At 42.8% G+C, this 19,570-nt stretch overlaps 1 protein-coding gene across 1 annotated transcript in view; it reads left to right on the top strand.

Moving 5' to 3' along the window:
• PATJ (PATJ crumbs cell polarity complex component) overlaps window positions 1-19,570 on the top strand; it is a 207,377-nt gene that overhangs the window by 25,608 nt on the left and 162,199 nt on the right. Inside the window, exons 13-15 of the mRNA XM_074961634.1 lie at window positions 10,847-10,923; window positions 12,473-12,529; window positions 14,860-14,994. Of these exons, the coding sequence (XP_074817735.1) occupies window positions 10,847-10,923; window positions 12,473-12,529; window positions 14,860-14,994 (269 nt within the window). The remainder of the gene's footprint in view (window positions 1-10,846; window positions 10,924-12,472; window positions 12,530-14,859; window positions 14,995-19,570) is intronic.

The following is a 19,570-nucleotide window of genomic DNA, read 5'->3' as shown; positions in this document are numbered from 1 at the left end:
AACTAGACATGGAGCCATTGATCACTACCTGTTGAGCCTGACAATCTAGCCAGCTTTCTATGCACCTTGTAGTCCATTCATCCAGCCCATACTTCTTTAACTTGCTGGCAAGAATACTCTAGGAGACTGTATCAAAAGCTTTGCTAAAGTCAAGGAATAACACTTCCACTACTTTCCCCTCATCCACAGAGCCAGTTATCTCGTCATAGAAGGCAATTAGATTAGTCAGGCATGACTTGCCCTTGGTGAATCCATGCTGACTGTTCCTGATCACTTTCCTCTCATGTAAGTGCTTCAGAATTGATTCCTTGAGGACCTGCTCCCTGATTTTTCCAGGGACTGAGGTGAGGCTGACTGGCCTGTAGTTCCCAGGATCCTCGTTCTTCCCTTTTTTAAAGATGGGCACTACATTAGCCTTTTTCCAGTCATCCGGGACCTCCCCCGATCGCCATGAGTTTTCAAAGATAATGGCCAATGGCTCTGCAATCACATCCGCCAACTCCTTTAGCACTCTCGGATGCAGCGCATCCGGCCCCATGGACTTGTGCTCGTCCAGCTTTTCTAAATAGTCCTGAACCACTTCTTTCTCCACAGAGGGCTGGTCACCTCCTCCCCATGCTGTGCTGCCCAGTGCAGTAGTCTGGGAGCTGACCTTGTTCGTGAAGACAGAGGCAAAAAAGCATTGAGTACATTAGCTTTTCCACATCCTCTGTCATTAGGTTGCCTCCTTCATTCAGTAAGGGGCCCATGCTTTCCTTGACTTTCTTCTTGTTGCTAACATACCTGAAGAAACCCTTCTTGTTACTCTTAACATCTCTTGCTAGCTGCAACTCTAAGTGTGATTGGCCTTCCTGATTTCACTCCTACATGCCTGAGCAATATTTTTATACTCTTCCCTGATCATTTGTCCAATCTTCCACTTCTTGTAAGCTTCTTTTTTGTGTTTAAGATCAGCAAGGATTTCACTGTTTAAGCCAAGCTGGACGCCTGCCATATTTACTATTCTTTCTACACATCAGGATGGTTTGTCCCTGTAACCTCAATAAGGATTCTTTAAAATACAGCTAGCTCTCCTGGGCTCCTTTCCCCGTCATGTTGTTCTCCCAGGGGATCCTGCCCATCAGTTCCCTGAGGGAGTCAAAGTCTGCTTTTCTGAAGTCCAGGGTCCGTATCCTGCTGCTCTCCTTTCTTCCTTGTGTCAGGATCCTGAACTCGACCATCTCATGGTCACTGCCTCCCAGATTCCCATCCACTTTTGCTTCCCCTACTAATTCTTCCCGGTTTGTGAGCAGCAGGTCAAGAAGAGCTCTGCCCCAGTTGGTTCCTCCAGCACTTGCACCAGGGAATTGTCCCCTACACTTTCCAGAAACTTCCTGGATTGTCTGTGCACAGCTGTATTGCCCTCCCAGTAGATATCAGGGTGATTGAAGTCTCCCATAAGAACCAGAGCCTGCCATGTAGTAACTTCCGTTAATTGCCGGAAGAAAGCCTCATCCACCTCATCCCCCTGGTCTGGTGATCTATAGCAGACTCCCACCATGACATCACCCTTGTTGCTCACACTTCTAAACTTAATCCAGAGACTCTCAGGTTTTTCTGCAGTTTCATACCGGAGCTCTGAGCAGTCATACTGCTCTCTTATATACAATGCAACTCCCCCACCTTTTCTGCCTGTCCTTCCTGAACAGTTTATATCCATCCATGACAGTACTCCAGTCATGTGAGTTATCCCACAAAGTCTCTGTTACTCCAATCACATCATAATTCCTTGACTATGCCAGGACTTCCAGTTCTCCCTGCTTGTTTCCCAGACTTCTTGCATTTGTGTATAGGCACTTGAGATAACTCGCTTATCGTCCCTCTTTCTCAGTATGAGGCCGGAGCCCTCCCCTCTTGTGCTCTCCTGCTCGTGCTTCCTCCCGGTATCCCACGTCCCCACTTACCTCAGGGCTTTGGTCTCTTTCCCCCGGTGAACCTAGTTTAAAGCCCTCCTCACTAGGTTAGCCAGCCTGCTTGCGAAGATGCTCTTCCCTCTCTTCATTAGGTGGAGCCCGTCTCTGCCTAGTACTCCTCCTTCTTGGAACACCATCCCTTGGTCAAAGAATCCAAAGCCTTCTCTCTGACAACACCTGCGTAGCCATTCGTTGACTTCCACGATTCGACGGTCTCTACCCAGGCCTTTTCCTTGCGTGGGGAGGATGGATAAGAACACCACTTGCACCTCAAACTCTTTTATCCTTCTTCCCAGAGCCATGTAGTCTGCAGTGATCCGCTCAAGGTCCTTCTTGGCAGTATCATTGGTGCCCACGTGGAGAAGCAGGAAGGGGTAGCGATCCGAGGGCTTGATGAGTCTCGACAGTCTCTCCGTCACATTGTGAATCCTAGCTCCTGGCAAGCAGCAGACTTCTCGGTTTTCTCAGTCGGGGCGGCAGATAGATGACTCAGTCCCCCTTCTCTTGGGAGCGGTGGTCGTGGAACCCCCATCCCTAGGACAGTGCATCTCATGCCTTCCAATCGGCAGAGTCTCCTTCTGTTCCCTTCCCTCAGATGTATGATCTAGTCCACTCTAGGGCTTTGAAGGTGGCATATGATGCTGGCATATGGTGTGGAAGATTAAAGAAAGCTGTGAAGGGCTTTGACGAAGAGCTGGGCTGCAGGCATGATTATAGGATGATATTTTGCAGTTGCATTTCGGATGGGTTTGAGAGTTGGAGAACAGGAGGTTGCAGTATTTAAGACATGAGGTAGTAAACCATGACGTTTTTCAGCGGTGGGAATGAAAAGGCATAGATGCATTTCTGGTTATCCTGGAGGGAAAAACAAGAGCATTTAGCGACTCTACTTATGTAGAGGAAAAGGAGTTGATGATGCCAAGGGACAGGGAAGGTGATAGAGTTGCTAAAATAATGGAGGAGAGACGGAAGCTTATTTGAAGAAAGATGAGTGCAGGTTTTGCCATACTAAGCTTGAGGTGGTGGCAGGACATCCATGAGGGAGAAGCCAGAGCGCGAGTTGCAGATAGAAGACTGAACAGGCGTAGTGCCTCTCTTTATCCATTTCTTTTCAGTAGTACTTCTGTTCTGTACAAAGGCTGATTTGTAGTCTCTCAGCTCAGTGTCCTGGAATTTAAGCAGTGTAGGCATTATTGATGTTTCAGACAGGATAATGCAGTTAATCTGGTGATGCTGGGTTTATGAGTACTGTTACTCTTTGGACTTCTACTGACTAATGACAGTGGAATGGTTTTAAAACTGGGTAAAGCGATCTGTGGTATATAATGTCCTACAGCCCCTAATCAAGAGTCCTTGCTTGGTAGGACTTAATTTCCTTACAAAAGAAAAAAGGCTCAAGATACTCACATTTATCAGCTACAACATGCTTTTTCATAACCTTGTATCTCTTTTGCTTGCCTAAAATTTAAAAGCATCCATTTTAGTTGGAAACTTTGTTCAGACTGAAACACTGTGTCTAAAATTTCAGCCCAGAACAGAATTTAGTGGCCAGTTTAAATTACGAAAATGGCTGCCTAATTTGGAAATGCTGACAGGCTCTTAATTGTAATGGTGCTAAAGTAAACACTGCTAATTTAAGGCCCTGCCTAAACTCTGGAAGTGCCTTTTAAAAGTTAATGTAGAAGGTGTGTTTTATAAAACACGAACTATTTTCCTTTAGGCCCAATTGGGCTAAATTTTTATTAAATTTTCCTGAAGAGGTATTAAATAGTGATGCTGGCCCGCTAAACCATGTTTAAACAACTCTCTCATGATACATGGTTCAGGAAACAGTGTGCACGGGGCCTTAAACTTTCTGCTAGCAGACTAGAGAGGCAATTAACTTACAGCTGCATCTGTAAGTGTGAAGACTGGACGAGAGTGCTTGCTTGTTTAGTGCAGCAGTATATAAAACCTGAGGAGAGAATTATGAATCCAAACGTGGATAGAGAACAGCATGTAACATTAAGGAGGAAAAAGCTATTGGAGAAATCAAAAAGCTATGCTGTTTGAGAAATCTTTAATCCAACAGTTACAAAGTGAAGGACACATCGCTACATAGTGAGCATATGAGAAGGGGGGAAGAGAAGATCTGCAAGACAAAGAAAGAGGTCAGCGTTTGAAAGTTCCAGGGATCCAGATCTTAGCCTATACTTAAAAGTTAGGCTGGCATAGTTACATTGGTCGGAGGTCTGAAAAAAACGCACCCTTGATCGACATAGTTATGTCAACCTACCTCCAGTGTAGGAGCAGCTGTGTTGACAGAAGAATGCTTCTGTCAACATACCTAACTTTGGTCGGGGAGGTGGTGTTCCTACACCAATGGGAAAAACCCCTATCATCGGTGTAGGCTGTGTCTATTCTATGGGGTTATACCAACAGAGCTATGCCTGTAAAGTCTCTGTAGTGTAAACACACCTCAAAAAAGGCGTTGCATTCCAGGAAACCTAGTAAGTAACTAGTAATACTAGTACGATGGGGAAGAAAAGCTACATCCGATGAAGTGAGCTGTAGCTCACGAAAGCTCATGCTCAAATAAATTGGTTAGTCTCTAAGGTGCCACTAGTACTCCTTTTCTTTTTACATGAAAGCAGAGAGTAAAGAGGTAAAGTTCTGAAGATATAGAATGTTACTGCTAATGCAAACCATTGCTGGGAAGCAATTCCATTTCTGAGGCCTTGTCTAGTATAGATAATATAGCATGTGCCACAAACTATGAAAAACCAACCCAGAGAAGTGACCAAAAAATGGGGGGGGGGGAGGGGGAGGGGGAGGGTATCTCATGGTACTGGGTGAAGGCATTGGAATTAATATGCTTGAACCAAACCTCTAGATCCAAAATCTTTTAAATTTTCAGGAAGTTCTCTTTAATGGACTGAGCCCCAAAAAATCAAATGAGGACACGTGAATTTCGGGATTGTTTTGAGGGTGGGGGAATGATCTTAATTTTCAGTTAACTGAACACATTTAAGAGTCTATCCTGAGAGGTGTTGAGTGAGCATTCATGGTGGTCATAGAAGTGCATATCTGACTCCACTGGGAGTTTCAGATGTTCAGCGCTTTTCAGGTTGAGGCCATAATTTTGTAGCAGAAAAAGGGAGTTCATAGATTCATATATTATAAAGCCAGAAGGGACCATGAGTTTGTAAGCTAACTCTGGTTAAACTAACTGTCCCTATCTGGATAATCAGGACAGAGGTGACAACTTGGGTAGATTCTGGGTGTAGTTGGACCCTGGTTTGGGACCACCTGATCCTGAACCCTGAGATGGGGGTGGGGGAATTATTTTCTTACCAGGTGTCCATGGGGAGGTTAAACCCTATCCTAGTGTGAGGATGCAGTTGACTGTAGGGGAACACATGAGGCCCCTGTTAGCCCGGCTGGCCTCAATGTTGACATACTCCATTATCTGAGGACAAGATTGGGAGTATTTCTAGGAGATACTGAGTGGAGTTAAAATAGCCCTGGATTACCCAGAGAGGCTAACTCAGGAGATCCAGTTCCTGACTGTTAGCTATAGGTGAGGAGCTACACCCTGGAGTTGGGGTGTCTGGACAAGAGGATGCTCCCCCAGAAGCCCCGCTTAGTGATGAAATGATGCCAGTGCCCCAATAGGATGGGGGCATCCTAACTAGAGGGACCAACTTGGCCAGAGATCAGAGGGAGGATGAGATCCTCAGCCAGGCCTATGACCAGCTGTCAGTGGACAACAGAGAGGTAATAGACCACATCGAGCAGAGCAGTACCCACAATTTACGCTCTGGGCTGAGCGACTATATCAGCAGGAGAGAGACTGAGCGGCTGGTGAAGTTTGATTGCAGTTCCTCGTTGCCCAGTCTCATCAGTGCAAGCTCATATGGCTGGTTCATGCTGCCTCCGCTGCAGGCCACCTCAGCATGAGGAGACTGTGGCCAGGATTCTAGGCTGCTTCTCCTGGCCTGGAAATCAACAAGAGGTCAAAGACGTCTGTAGCTCGTGTCCCAAGTGACAGCTCATTGGGCCTAAAGAGGGGTGGCCAAAGCCCCACTCGTCCCACTCCCATTTGAGAGAATCAGGATGGATCTGCTCAGACCCTTAGAAAAGAGTGCAGCTGGATATAAATGTATACTGGTTAGACTTGATAATGCCACCTGATATCTGAAAGCAGTCCCATGGCACTGCCCCAGTGCAAAGACTATTGCAGCAGAACTGCTAATGGTCTTTGCCCGCATCAGTTGCCTAAAGAAATCCTAGCCAACTGAGGCACTAATTTTGTGTCCCATCTGTTGAAGGAGGCTTGTGAGCTATTAAAAACAAAGACCCTACAAATGAGCATCAATCGCCTGCAGACTGATGGTTTGGTTAATTGGTTCAACCAGACCTGAAAAGGATGTTTAAAGAAGTTTATTACTGCATCCCTACACACTGGGATCAACTGATCCCCCTCCTTTTTATTTGACAGTTGGGAGGTACCCCAGTTATCTACTAGATTTTTCCTGTTTGAACTCTTATATAAGAGACAACCTGGGGTATCTTAGACTTTGTCCATGAGATGTGGGACGAGTGGGCTCCTAGAACAGAGAATGTTGTACAGTACATACTAAAGCTCTAGGAGGGGCTTGAAATCCTGGGGGCCTTCTTCACCAAAGAGAATCTCTTTAAGTGCTCAACTGGGCCAATGGTGAGCTTTTAACAAAGAGATGGATATGTGCGTATTTAAACCTGGGACCAAGAACTTTTGCTCCCTAGCACAACATCCAAGCTGCTCACTAAGCGTTAAGATCCATATTAAGTAGTACATGAAGCGAGGCCTGTTAAATATGAAATCAGACAAGAGGAAGACAATGCAGATCTACCAAATTAACCTCCGGGAGGGCTTGTTTATCACTTCTGATCCATCTGAGCCAGAATTGGGACCCCAAACCTCCACATTCTTGGACCCTGACTCAATACGGATGGGGGCACAACTTCCATCCACAGCAAAGGGTCAAGTGAGAAACCTTCTGAATGCCTTCCCGATGGTGATTCACCCCAGCCAGGATGAACTCACTTTGTTCAACATCATGTCCAGATAGAGCTGGGACAAAGCATCTGGGAGAACTCCCTGCCACTTCCCAAAAAAACTGTGGAATGCAGTGAAAGAGGAGCTCTGCACCAGGTTGGAGCTAGAGATCACTGAAGAATCCCACAGTGACTGATGTTGCCCAGTTCTGCTGGACCCTAAGCTGGATGGCACGATCCAGTTTCTGTATAGATTTTTAGAAAAGTTAATGTGATCTCCAAATTCAACAGACATCCTATGTCCCGGGTGGATGAACTACTAATCCGGATGGGTGAGACTCAATATAGTACAGCATTTGATTTTACCAAGGGATACTAGCAGATCTGGCTCATACCAGAATCATGTGAGAAAACTGCTTTTGCTGCTCTGGTTTATATCCATTAAGGACTATGCCCTTTGGCCTCCATGGGGCCCTAGTGACATTCCAATGACCCAAGTCCTCTGATCTGATGGTTTACATGATGCAGTTTATTTACAGGATGTGGTCATCTATGGCTGAGACTGGGAGGCCCACCTGCAACTGGTTGCCACTGTCCTCCAGTCCCTGTGGGAAGCCAGCCTAACCACAAACCCAGCAACTTGTAAAATTGGAAGGATGACATCATCTAACTGGCATATCCTGTGGGAAAGGTCAAGTCCAATCCCTGTAGACAAAGTCCAGGCCTTAAAAGCTGCCCAAACTCGACCGCAAAAAACAGGTCTGGAGATGCTTAGGGCTCGCAGGTTATTACTGCTGGTTTGTGCCAGGGTTTTCCTTGATAGCGGCATCCCTCATGGACCTGATTAAGGACAGCTGTCCCTGGGAAGTTTGATAGCCTTACATCTGCAAAAAAGCATTCAAAAAATGGAAAGGCCACTTGTGTAAAGAGCCTGTCCAGTTCATCCCAAACAGAAAACAGCCTGCTCTGTTTTTGAAAGAACTTATTTTGCAGACCAGTGTGTCAGAAGTAGGCCTGGGGGCAATCATATCCCAAGAAGTAAATGGAGAGAAACATTCTATGCTATTTTTTTAGCCACAAGCTATTCCCTCGGGAACTAACATGCTTTGTGATAGAAAAAGAAAGTCTGGTGGTGAAATGGTCTGTGGTTTCTCTCTGATATTACATTCTGGGAAACCCATTGAAGCTGGACACTGATTGTGCCCCTTTGAGGTGGTTAATTGCAATGAAAGACATGAATCCCTGCCTTATGCGCTGGTACCTGTCTCTCTAGTCATACGCCTTTCAAGTACAGCATAGAGCTGGAAAGGCTCACCAAAAGGTGTTTTTGTTTTTTTTTGTTTTTTTTTTTTCCTGAGGGGCAGAGGGCATAGACAGCTGGCCTGGTTCCTCGGATGCCATCTTGAAGGGGAGGGTGTATGATGGGGTATACAAACCCCACACTGGGCATCATTATAGGGTTAATGAGCTGATGTGGGCTCAGGTGGCTCCACCCCACCACACCTGTGAGAGGTGTCAGATATGGAGGGAGGAGCTCAAAATGGGGAAGCCCACCTCAGTTGAGGGCAGAACAGGGAGGAGAACAGACCTTTAGTCTTCCATTCGTGGAGATAGGGGTGATGGAAGACAGGAGCAACTTGGATGGCCACAGCCTGGTATTCCCACCCTGAAGGATGGGAAGGCCTGATTCACCTTTTGAGAGCACTATTCTTCTGCATTTGCCTGCCAACTTAGTTGGGGGCCACAACTTGACAAGGGCTCCTGAAGAAAAAGAGCTTTTATAACAGTTGTGGAAGAGTTCATTTGTGTTAATTCTCTTTATTCATTGACAACCCTGGAAATGGCAAACTAGTTGGGGCTCTGCCAGAGGGCTGAGCCTCTTATGACTGGAACTGGGATAGGAAAATACCTGGACGGAGTAGAGCAGAGGCACAGGTGAATGCTGGAGCCCAGCTTGGGGCCTAGGGGGTGGATTGGAGCAGGAACTCTGACACTCCTTGGTATTCCTCTGAGTTGGAGGGAGAGTCTGGATGTCCATGCACATTGGGAAGGGTAGGCATTTGTTTGATAAAAGATGCACGATAGTAAGTGGATATTTTTGTGTTTGTGGAATTATGGTTCGTGCTTGAAGCAGCTGGGAGGTAAACATGGTGATCAGTCTGTACCTGATAATGAAGCAACGTGGGGCCAAAGAAGAGCATCTATTGACAGAAACCTAAACGTAATACTTAAAGAGAACAATATTTATCCCATATTTCATGAATTCAGGAGACTTCAATGTAGACCCAGTTAAAAAAGACAGTGTGTTCTTCAATGAATCTGTAGTGTAACTGTAGAAGCCTACCTCTAAAGAATCTATTGGAGGCTTAATTCTTGATATAGTTCAATAAAGAAACAATGGTCTGACTAAATCTGACCTGAAATCCTTCTGTGCTTATATCTCTTGAGTCTGTGGTCAGATATATATGTACAATGGAGACTTCAAATTGGAATCTGAACCGCTTGGTTCTGTACAGAGAAATTCTGGTTAGGCAGCTGAGGTAAACTTGGCTATCTGGTGTGACAGAAAGTGGTTGGTAGGGATCAAAAGCTACATGAGGCTCAACATTGGGAGGGAAAAATAATTAGCATAGAGACCAGATCTCTTGGGGTGTTGCATTGTAATGCAAATAAATCTGAGCCTTTCATTTTTAACTGTTGCTATTTGATTCTTCCACTGTTACTGAAATAATTGAATAGCTTGCAATTCCAAGTAATAAAGCGATGTAAAGAGGATTGTGTTGCAAGTCTGATTTGTTAGTTCTATCCTCTAATATTGAAAAATGAAGGGGGAGATTTTCAAAGGTACCCAATTCCTCCTGACTTTTGATGCGAGTTAGGCTTCCAACTCCTAAGGTATTTTGTTTAACAGTTTAACAAAACATTCAACATGACATGCACACACTTAAAGACTGAAAAGGGCTGCTGTGATTTGCATTCTGATTCCGGTAAGATGACATGTCAGTGATACCAAGTGTTCTGTGATTTGTCGAGACTTGTGATAATATTATGGCCATTTAAAAATAGTTTTCAGTAAATTCATTCTCCAGTTGCTGCTGCTCTTTGGAATTTTGCTTTAGAGTTTGACTCTTACCAGCTCAACATTATTTAGGCTAGGAACTTTATATATGTGCTGAGCTTCTGGATGAGGTCAAATGCAGGGCAGCGAGTCATTTTATGCTGTCTAGCCCTGTCAAATTGTCTTACATGACTATAATACTGCCTTGGTTGCATAAGTAAGAAAGCTGAAAAGATATAAATGTCAAGATAGCCAAGTTCCCACGGAAGACTGGTTTAGAACTGGAGCTTATATTAAAGCTCATGTTACTCACTGGCCTAGTTAAACCAGACAAGCCTTTATACCTGCCAAATGTATAAATAAAGTCTGCCGCTGCATTGTGCTGATGTAGTCCCTTGATAACGGCAATGTCTTGTCAGGTGTTTACTTCTCAAAAGGGGTTTGTGTGGGAGGGGGGCACCACGGCTCTGTAGTGGTGAATGTTTAAACAGCATGTTTATAAAGCCATGTGAAATTTGCTTTGCAACCTGAAAGAATGATTTATTTACGGTATTAAACAGTACAGAACTCACATCTCATCAATGCAACCATCACCTTTTATGCTTCTCAACTGAATAAATTTCACTTCAGCAGTAGCTGACATTTGTATTGTTTTCTTGCAAAAGTCTATTCTGATTCGCACTGCTTGATAGACCCAAATTAATGTATTTTTATTCTTCTGATCATTCCCCATAATCTTTTATTTAAGCTGCATCTTTATTGAAGTAAATGTACTTGGCAGGGTTTAGTAAATTTAACATTCATGTTTATATTTTAGGAAGAGACCCAGACACTCCAGAAAAGGAGTTGAAATCCAAGTGGGGAAAACTGCTGGGACCTGATTATGAAGTCATGGTATGTTATCCTTCAATAAAGTACACTCATTTATGTTTCTTTAAATTACAGCGAGGTGAGCTTAACTTTACAAGCTGTTCAGGGGTTGGAACAGATCAGTAGAGTAGCATTTTTTGTTTTCCCTGAACATTCAAGGATGAAATATAGGGATGTTATAATTAACACATTTTTGTTCTGTTTATGTCTGTACTATTGCGTGAGTGTGAGTAATGTTTTTTTTTTCTTTTTAAATCAACCTCATTTTTAAATTTGTAACATATCAGCCACTTAAAATATTTGGCATTTTTATGATTGTTTTAATGATCTGTTTGTTTTATTGTATGCTTAGAAAAGGCTCAGGATATGAGTCGTATGTTTCACACTGAATCTTACATTTTTATGAGAAGAATGATTATCAGCTGTATTTGGGAGAAAAGGAAGTAGTTCAAGTTAGGGGTAACTTTGTGGTGCTAACTGCCCATTAGATTTTCCTTCACCTCTTATTAGAGAATTTTCAAGGAAGAGATTGATTACATTTCTAAATATGAATCATCACAGGGGGAATGACCAGGTTTTTTTGCATTCATTACTGCTTTTTAAGACTGTGCTAACTGAGTGCGTTTTTTAAATAAAATATTCAAGCCAGCATCCTTTTTCTGATGTCCTTAAAAAAAACAAAACAAAACTGTTTATCTTTGCAATACATGTCCACTTGATTCAGAGATTCTCTTATTTTTACTGTTTGGCAGAACTATCACTCCAAATGTCTTGTTGGAAGATTTAAAGTAGCATTAAGAGGTGTCTTGAGGAGCTCCCTTCTCTGCAATCTATTAGTGCTCCTTTAAGAACTTTGAAGTCCATATAAGGCTGTGTTTTGATTCAATAAATCTAGTTACTCACGCCAACTGCTAGATATCCCCATCCTTGCACTGCCAGAGCCTGACATTACTTTCTTTAGCACCATCCCATTTTCCAATATATGTATGGGATGTAAAGCTGGTTCATGAAGCTCAGGGGCCACATTTTCCTTCCATTGTAGCAAATGTGGTTGTGACGGTGAAAATGTGAAAATTTGGCCCATCTGAATAATAGAAGGTCATGGTTGACCAGCACCTTTTTCAAAGTCTTTGTTTTTTTCCTTTGCATATGCCTCTCCTCCATTTTGGAATACCTCACGTTACCATGACGCACAGTTGGGTTTGAGCCTGGTAATGCAAACCCTTACACAGTCCTTACTGCCACACACAGCTCCATTTAAATCAGTAGGACTACTAGGAGTTTGAAGGATTGAGCTCTTTCTGATCACTTTAACAGCCACCAAGTCCTTCTGAGGTGAGGGGCTGATTACTGAGTGTGGGATTTAGATCCAGTCTCTGATTTTGATACCTTGTGGTGATAACTCTAAGGCGCCAAACTGGACCAAGACGTGCAATAAAAATTAAAAAGCATAATTTTCTTGTCTTTATTTTACTGTCGGCTGTTCTTATAATCAGTCCTCTGCTATAATTCAGCACTCCAATAAAGTTTTGTGTACTAGTAGTAATTATTTGTCATGGTGTTCAATTTTTAGGTGGTTCGTGTAGACGTGCCAATTACAGATGATGCTGAGCTCCAGAAATACTCAAAGGTATGGAATCTTATTTCATTTTCTCTTTTTTTTTTTTTTTTTTTTTGAGATGGGCATGAACCAAAACCTTAGAGATGAATACTTCTGAAATACAGGGGAGTTCCAGCATTGGCTCTAGCTCATCTCTCCTGCTTTGAGCAGGGGGTTGGACTAGATGACCTCCTGAGGTCCCTTCCAACCCTGATATTCTATGATTCTATGAAATACTGCCACTTGCTGCCAATGCTGCCCATGTATACTGGGTCTGAATTCCTTCACACACCTTTTCTGAAAGAATTAAAACCCAAAACCAAAAAACCCCACATAGGAAAATAGGCCATGCAGAGTGTCCTAAATCTCCTCAGACTCTGTCGGGCAAGTGGGTAGCATGACTTTCAAGAATCTAGGGCCCCTTACTTCTAAATCTGGGGGCTGCTGGCTTCAGTGCTTTAGCTGATGCCAATTATTGGGATAGGAATTGGAGAGAGGCAAGAGTGGCACCTTGAATAATACCTGGAAACCAGTGCAGACTATGGAGCAGAGTGTCGCACTGACTACAAGAAACTTTTTTTGTTAGGTAAGGTCCTAATGCTGTAAGGGATTTGCAAGTATGGACTCTTACTACTGTATGGAGTCACATTAACTGCAGTATCCGAGCCTAAATGGGCATCTGTCCAGAAGCAGCTGGGGTACCAGCAAGACCACAAAGTTGTAAACTTGAGTGATAGAAGGTAGGCAAAGTTCCTGAATGAAGGGAACAGATATTATCTCTGCTATCTTTTGTTTCTTCACAGCCTGCTAGCTTGTCTGGATTGAGCCTCAGCTAGCCTGCTAAGAAAGTTTTCCTAATGGTCGCAGATATTTGCTACGTGGAGTTTTACTAGAGAGGAATACGATATTAAGATTGTCCCTAGGGAAATGGCCAGCTCAAAATCAGTGAAATTCCTTGTGGAAATATGGATACAAGTGATAGCAACTATTTGCCAAAGATACTTTAGAGAGATGTTCCCTGCCCCAAAGACAGATACAAATGTCATCAATAAATGAGATGATGACTGATTGTGTATTTAGGTTTTATTGGCTTCCTCTAAAATAGTGATTGTGATCCTGCGACAGATTTGATTAAACTTTATTAAGTTTATGTACTATTGTGGGCTGGAATTGTATGTCATCTCTCTAGGGGGAGAGATGTGACTGACATAAAACCTGGAAGTTCAAAAGACTACTGAAAATATGTAAGACAAGTATGGACTTTTGGGACAATAAGTGTTAAGTGGATTTCCTGGGGAATACCTCGGGAGAGGTTAATACAAATTCTCCAACTCTGGTTATGCAAAAACCTAGAGTTGTGAAGCTATGCCCTGAGACAAGGGTCTTGTCTGCTGATTACCTGTTACAGAATGCCAAGACCAAAGGGCCAAGCTGTATAAAGAAATAGCAGATCTGCCCAGCCTGGATTTTGGTTCTGGATACAAGACAGATATGAACTAGTACCCAGGGGGAAACCCAGTGGTTGGTTTTGAAGGACTAAAACCTATCCGAGCTCTAGGCTGGAGTTGGGTGTGACCTCCCATAAATTTTTTTAGCATGTGTGTAAGAACTTTTATTATTTTTAATGTTTTCTCTGTAATGCTTTTACCTTATGAATAAATGTGGTTGCTTAGAAGTTGTATGGTAACTTACTACTTTGGGCAGTAAACTGTCTGTAGCCCTCGGCGAGAAAGCAAAGCACAGACACTAGCCTTTTTAGGCAATTTGGCTTGCTGGGCATATCACAGTGGAAGGCAAGGAGCTATGTAGCCTTAAAATCCCTGATCAGGAGGGAGTGGGACATGCCTCTCTGCCTAAGAGAGGTGATGACTGGGAGCTGTAAGCCTAAAGAGCGTGTCCTTGATTAACCATGGAGGGGGAATACAGGTGCCTTTACCTTGAAGCTTTCAGTAGTAGGACCTTCCTCTTTGGACATGCCTTTAGTGGAGAGTAACCCCTTTTAGACAGAGGATAGATGTCCGGTGCTATTTTTAGGGGGCGGTCCTATACATCCACCTCTCCTCTGTTTTGGTTTTGGTTTTTTTTCCAGTTTATCACTGTGGTGATATTATTGAGAAGAAGATAGTGATGTACGTTTTTCCAGAAGACAGACTGTGCAAGGAAAAAACAGCAATCTAATTGAATAGAAAAATTAGCAAAATTTGTGTGATGCAACACTAGTTATGTCAGAGTTAGGATTTAAACATGCTAATGTGCAGCTAGTTTAATCTGAATTGGTCAGTTATTGAAAGTTTTAAATGCATTTGTTACATATAGAAATACATGTTTGTAAACATAGCCACTGCTTATTTTTTTGGCAGCTATTGCCTCTCCACACTTTGAGATTAGGAGTTGAACTTGATACATTTGATGGACATCACTACATATCTTCAATTGCTCCAGATGGTCCAATTGCTACGCTTGGCCTACTGCAACTGGAGGATGAACTTCTAGAGGTAAAGTCCACAGAACTAGAAATGAAGGGTTGTTCTTTCTGCTCAGCCTCTTTAAAAATATACTTTTATGACATTTTAGGCTGGCTAATGCGTGTGCACAGTAGTACCTTTTAAACAATCAATGGGTAGGAAGAGCATGGGGTTAGGAGTCAAAAAAGCTGAATTCTGTACTATTCTGACTGTGCCACAGGCTTCCTGTAAGATTAGGGACAAGTCAGTAAATTGCTTTGTGCCTTAGTCTTGCCATTGGTAAATGGGGAAATAATACTGCTCTATCTTGCCAAGGGTCTTGTCAGTTTTATGTAATTATTTGTGAAGTGCTCAGATACTAAGGAGATGAGCGCAATGATGATGTTTGTATTAGGCATACTTTTTATCTATTGTACCTGAATTAAGAGTCTTTGGCCTTGTCTACTCTAAAGGGAAAAGTTGATCTAAGCTATGCAATTTGAGTTACGTGAATGGTGTAACTCAAATCGATGTAGCTTAGATCTACTTACCACAAGGTCCACAGTATGCAGCATTGACGGGAGACGCTCTCCCGTCGACTCCCCTTACTTCTCGATCCGGTGGAGTACAGGAGTCGACGGGAGAGTGATCGGCGGTCGATTTAGTGGGTCTTCACTAGGGGTGAGAGTAATATACTTCTTAAATTGAGCCTTATCGGACATTTTTAATCTGAACCTGCTCCTAGAGGCAGCAAAGGACAAAGTCCCACTGACTTCAATGAGAAAAGGATCAGGGCCTTTTGCTAGATTAGTTCATCTCAGGTCCAGGGCTCAAGTGGCCTGGGTTTTGGTCACTATTAACCCTTTAGCTCCAAAAAGCCTACTTGTATCACTGAGAACTAATGCATGTCCTTTTATTATTTCTTAACAGAGGAAATCTGGATTTCCACATGACAGGGTTAATGGAATGTTGAAAGTGTTATTTAAATATCTTGGCCATTAAACAAAAATGTAAATACTAAAAGCAAAAAAACCAACACTCTCGAAAAATTTTATTGTATAAATAATAAAGAAAAATTGTTTCAATTTATACAAGTCCACAAGTATGTCCAGCACTAGTGAATTTTATAATATTTAACCACTCCCCCCTCTTCCCCCCACCCCCTTCTGTAGCTTAAAAAACAACTGAAACAAAACCATGCTCTAGGGTTAAAACTATATATACCAAGTTTCAGCCTAGAGCATGTTTTTTACAGCCAAGCTATAAATCCTCTTAAATAGGGGCTGGTAATGGAAATTATGGCAGCCCTTAACTAAAGCGAACAGCATTACACAGGTGCTGATATAACAACTGGAGGTAGTTTGAATTAATAATTAACGAGGGAGATACATTTTTAAATGTATAGCAAGTTTAAACATTTATAAAGGTCTATTTGATGCATGATGATAGGAATCATAGTACTTAAAAAAAAATTAGAAAAAAATCCTATTTTAACGGATTTTCTTATGTTGTTTTCATGGTGTCCGTTGCCTCCTTGTCACTCTCCCAATCCTAAAACCTATTCTAAAACCTAGCCATTCCACCAAATGACAATAATGGAGTATGGAGTGATCAGTGGATGGGGCATCTGGCACCCTTCCTGCTTAGAGATTGATCTCCAGCAGCTATAAGAGAGCAGAGAGGGAGTCCCCAAGTCTACTGGTGGGCATAGAGTAGCCATTGTCCATCAATCACAGAACGCTGAAAGATGATAACTTCCCACCACACTAGCACTCCAAATGCATTTTAAAAAAACAACAACTTTGTACCAATATTTCTGTTTAAATAATTAAGTAATGGTTTAGCCTAATAGCTCAGCAGTCACTGCAATGCTGGATTACAGTTCCTGGAGCTCGCTGAAAACATCTGCCATTTTAGAGGGCAGGAAAACAAGAATTCCAGTTCACAACAAATGTCAAGGTTTCAACTTGCAGTTTCGTTCTGATGTGGAACTAAAACGAGGCCTTTCTCATGTGTTTTTGCCAAACAGCACCATAGAGTTAGGCGATGCCTGTGCTTACGGCAGCATGTAAAGTACAGGCATTACACATGTAGCTCCATACAGCTGGGGAAAGGCTCTAGCAGCAGGACACTACACTGCTAAAAATGCCAGTGCAGATGCGGGAGGCACTGCTTAGGCGTGTAAAGAGCCACATAGGGTATATACCCTGGAGGTTCAGGCACGTAGCGCACACTGTTCACCTAAGCAGTGCCTCCTGTCTACATTGTTACTTACTACACTGCCTACTGCTACACTGCGTTGGTTGGCCGAGAAGCGTCTGCACTCTGTACACTGCTGTAATGTAGTCATATCTCCAGGGTCTGTGTGTGTGTGTGTCTCTCTCTCTCTCTCTCTCTCTCTCTCTCTCCTGTTGAAATTGTTCCGCTTCATATAAATAATCGTTAGGCTGAGATAAAGACATTGATTCCGTTGCCTCATAGTTAAGACATTCACCTAGGATAGGGGAGCCTCAGGTTCAAGTCCCTGCTCTGAATCAGGCAGAGTAGGGACTTGAACCTGGGTCTTCCGTGTCCCAGCTGAATCACTGGGCCATTGACTATTCTGAGGCATGTCTGTCTGTCTCTCTCTCTCGAGCTGAGAAACCTTTGTGATTAAAGTTTTGTTGAAACAGAGATGCTTCTGTGGCAAGCTTCTGTTTCGTAAATCAGCATTTCCCAACAAAAAATATTTTATGGGAAAATTCCTGACAAGCTCTGCTGACTGTATAACTCTAGATCAGTGGTTCTCAAACTGGGTCGGGGACCCCAAAGTGGGTTACGACTCTGTTTTAATGGGGTTACCAGGGCTGGCGTTAGACTTGTCAAGGCCAAAGCCGAAGTCTGAGCCCCACCCCCTGGGGCCAAAGCTGAAGCCCGAGGGCTTCAGCCCTGGGTGGCAGGGCTCAGGTTACAGGCACTCCACCTGGATCTGAAGCTCTTGAGCTTCGGCTTTGCCTCTCTCCACCGCCACCCCGGTTTGAAAAACGCTGCTCTAGATTACCTCCTCAATTGTGTTACAAAGTTGAGAGTAAAATGATAGGTTCTTAAACAGCATAATCCATATTTAAACTACATAAGCTCAATTCTTCCTCCTTTGCTTTGTGTTTATCTGAGGAAAAGTGATGACCCTGGAAGATAGGTATATGATATGGTATGGGGCATGTAATCTTAACCAACCTGAATCACATCCACAGGGATGGAGATATAGGAAATGACATTGGGCAGATCTTGACTTCAGTAGATGTATGCATTACTTGGTAGCTGTAGAATCAGAGTTTTTTTGTCAGGCTATTGACACTTGGTGAAATTCTGCATTCTTTGTGTATGTAATATTTTTACAATACGACCAAGTGTAAAACCTAGATACCTTCTTTATGTGTGAACACTACCAACTGTTCAGTTGAGAGAGGGTGGAAAACTCTTCATATTTATGTTTCTTTAAAAAGAGGGGAAAAAAAGAGTATTAGTGCAGTAAGCCGCTTTGAAGGGAATATTTTATTTTACATAACCACCATCTGTGGTTGTAAAAATCATTAGCGATTGCCTTGCAGTCTTCCGTTATCACTGAGCAGCTAAAGTTATGGGATGATAAGGCTTAACTTGTCAGGACTTTCTGCTGAATTGCTTATTGTAATTGCTTTTTCTTTTTATTGTGTAAAGCATTTGTGTATATTCTCTCAAGGATCTAGCTCATTTCATTCATTTAACTATATTTTTAAAGCCTGCAACAGTTGTTGAAGTTTGGACTTGGTGCATTTGATTTAGAACTGCTCAAAATCTTCCAAATTTTGAATTTTTGGTGACATATTTCCTCAAACTCAATTTTTTGATGCCAGCACACCAATTGCCTCCCCAGAATGTTTTGGGATTTCCAACCACCTTTACTTTGTCTTCAGCATGAATGTGAATTTGAGGATTATTTGGTGATTTATGTGAAGATTGAAGCTCCTAGAGGGCATGTGCCTATGTCACCAAAATTATCATCATCTTTGATCCTAACTGGTATCCTTGTTGGCAGACTTGGCAGAGAAACCATGGATTGACTGGGACATGGAGAATGAATAAGACTCTCAACCTAGCCCATGTAGAATGTAATTCAAGCACATGGGTGGGACAGTGGGCAGGAGTTTGCATTGCCTTTGCCAGTGGGATGCCTGTTGATGAAAAGAGCACTTCATTCATGTGGGCTGTCAAGCCAGCAGTTTATACAGGCACTGAAAAGTGCTTAATAAATAAAACGTTCTGACATTAGGACTAATTTCTAAATGCACTTTAAACTAGAGTCAAGTACTGCTGAAATCAGTTTTCCTGTCTGTGCATTGTGGGAGGCTGGGAATAACTTACCTGGAAGGAACCCAGAAAGAATGACTGCCATGGTGAAGGGATTAAGACCAAAATGCCTGCTGTAGGAGGTGTTGGGCCTAGAAACCCAGAGGGCAGGAAATGAATGAAGGGAAGCTGATTAAAACAGAAGACGTGGATCACCACTATGTAATAACAATAAAGTCACCAGAATCCAGAGATGGAATAACAGTCTTAGAGTAATTTATGTATATTTTAGGGGGTACATTAACTAAACCACTCAAGC

This window comes from Natator depressus, chromosome 8 (assembly GCF_965152275.1).
Source record: "Natator depressus isolate rNatDep1 chromosome 8, rNatDep2.hap1, whole genome shotgun sequence".
Classification (NCBI taxonomy): domain Eukaryota; kingdom Metazoa; phylum Chordata; order Testudines; family Cheloniidae; genus Natator; species Natator depressus.
The sequence above is the reverse complement of the archived record's forward strand: the minus strand, read 5'-3'. Positions and strand labels throughout refer to the sequence as shown.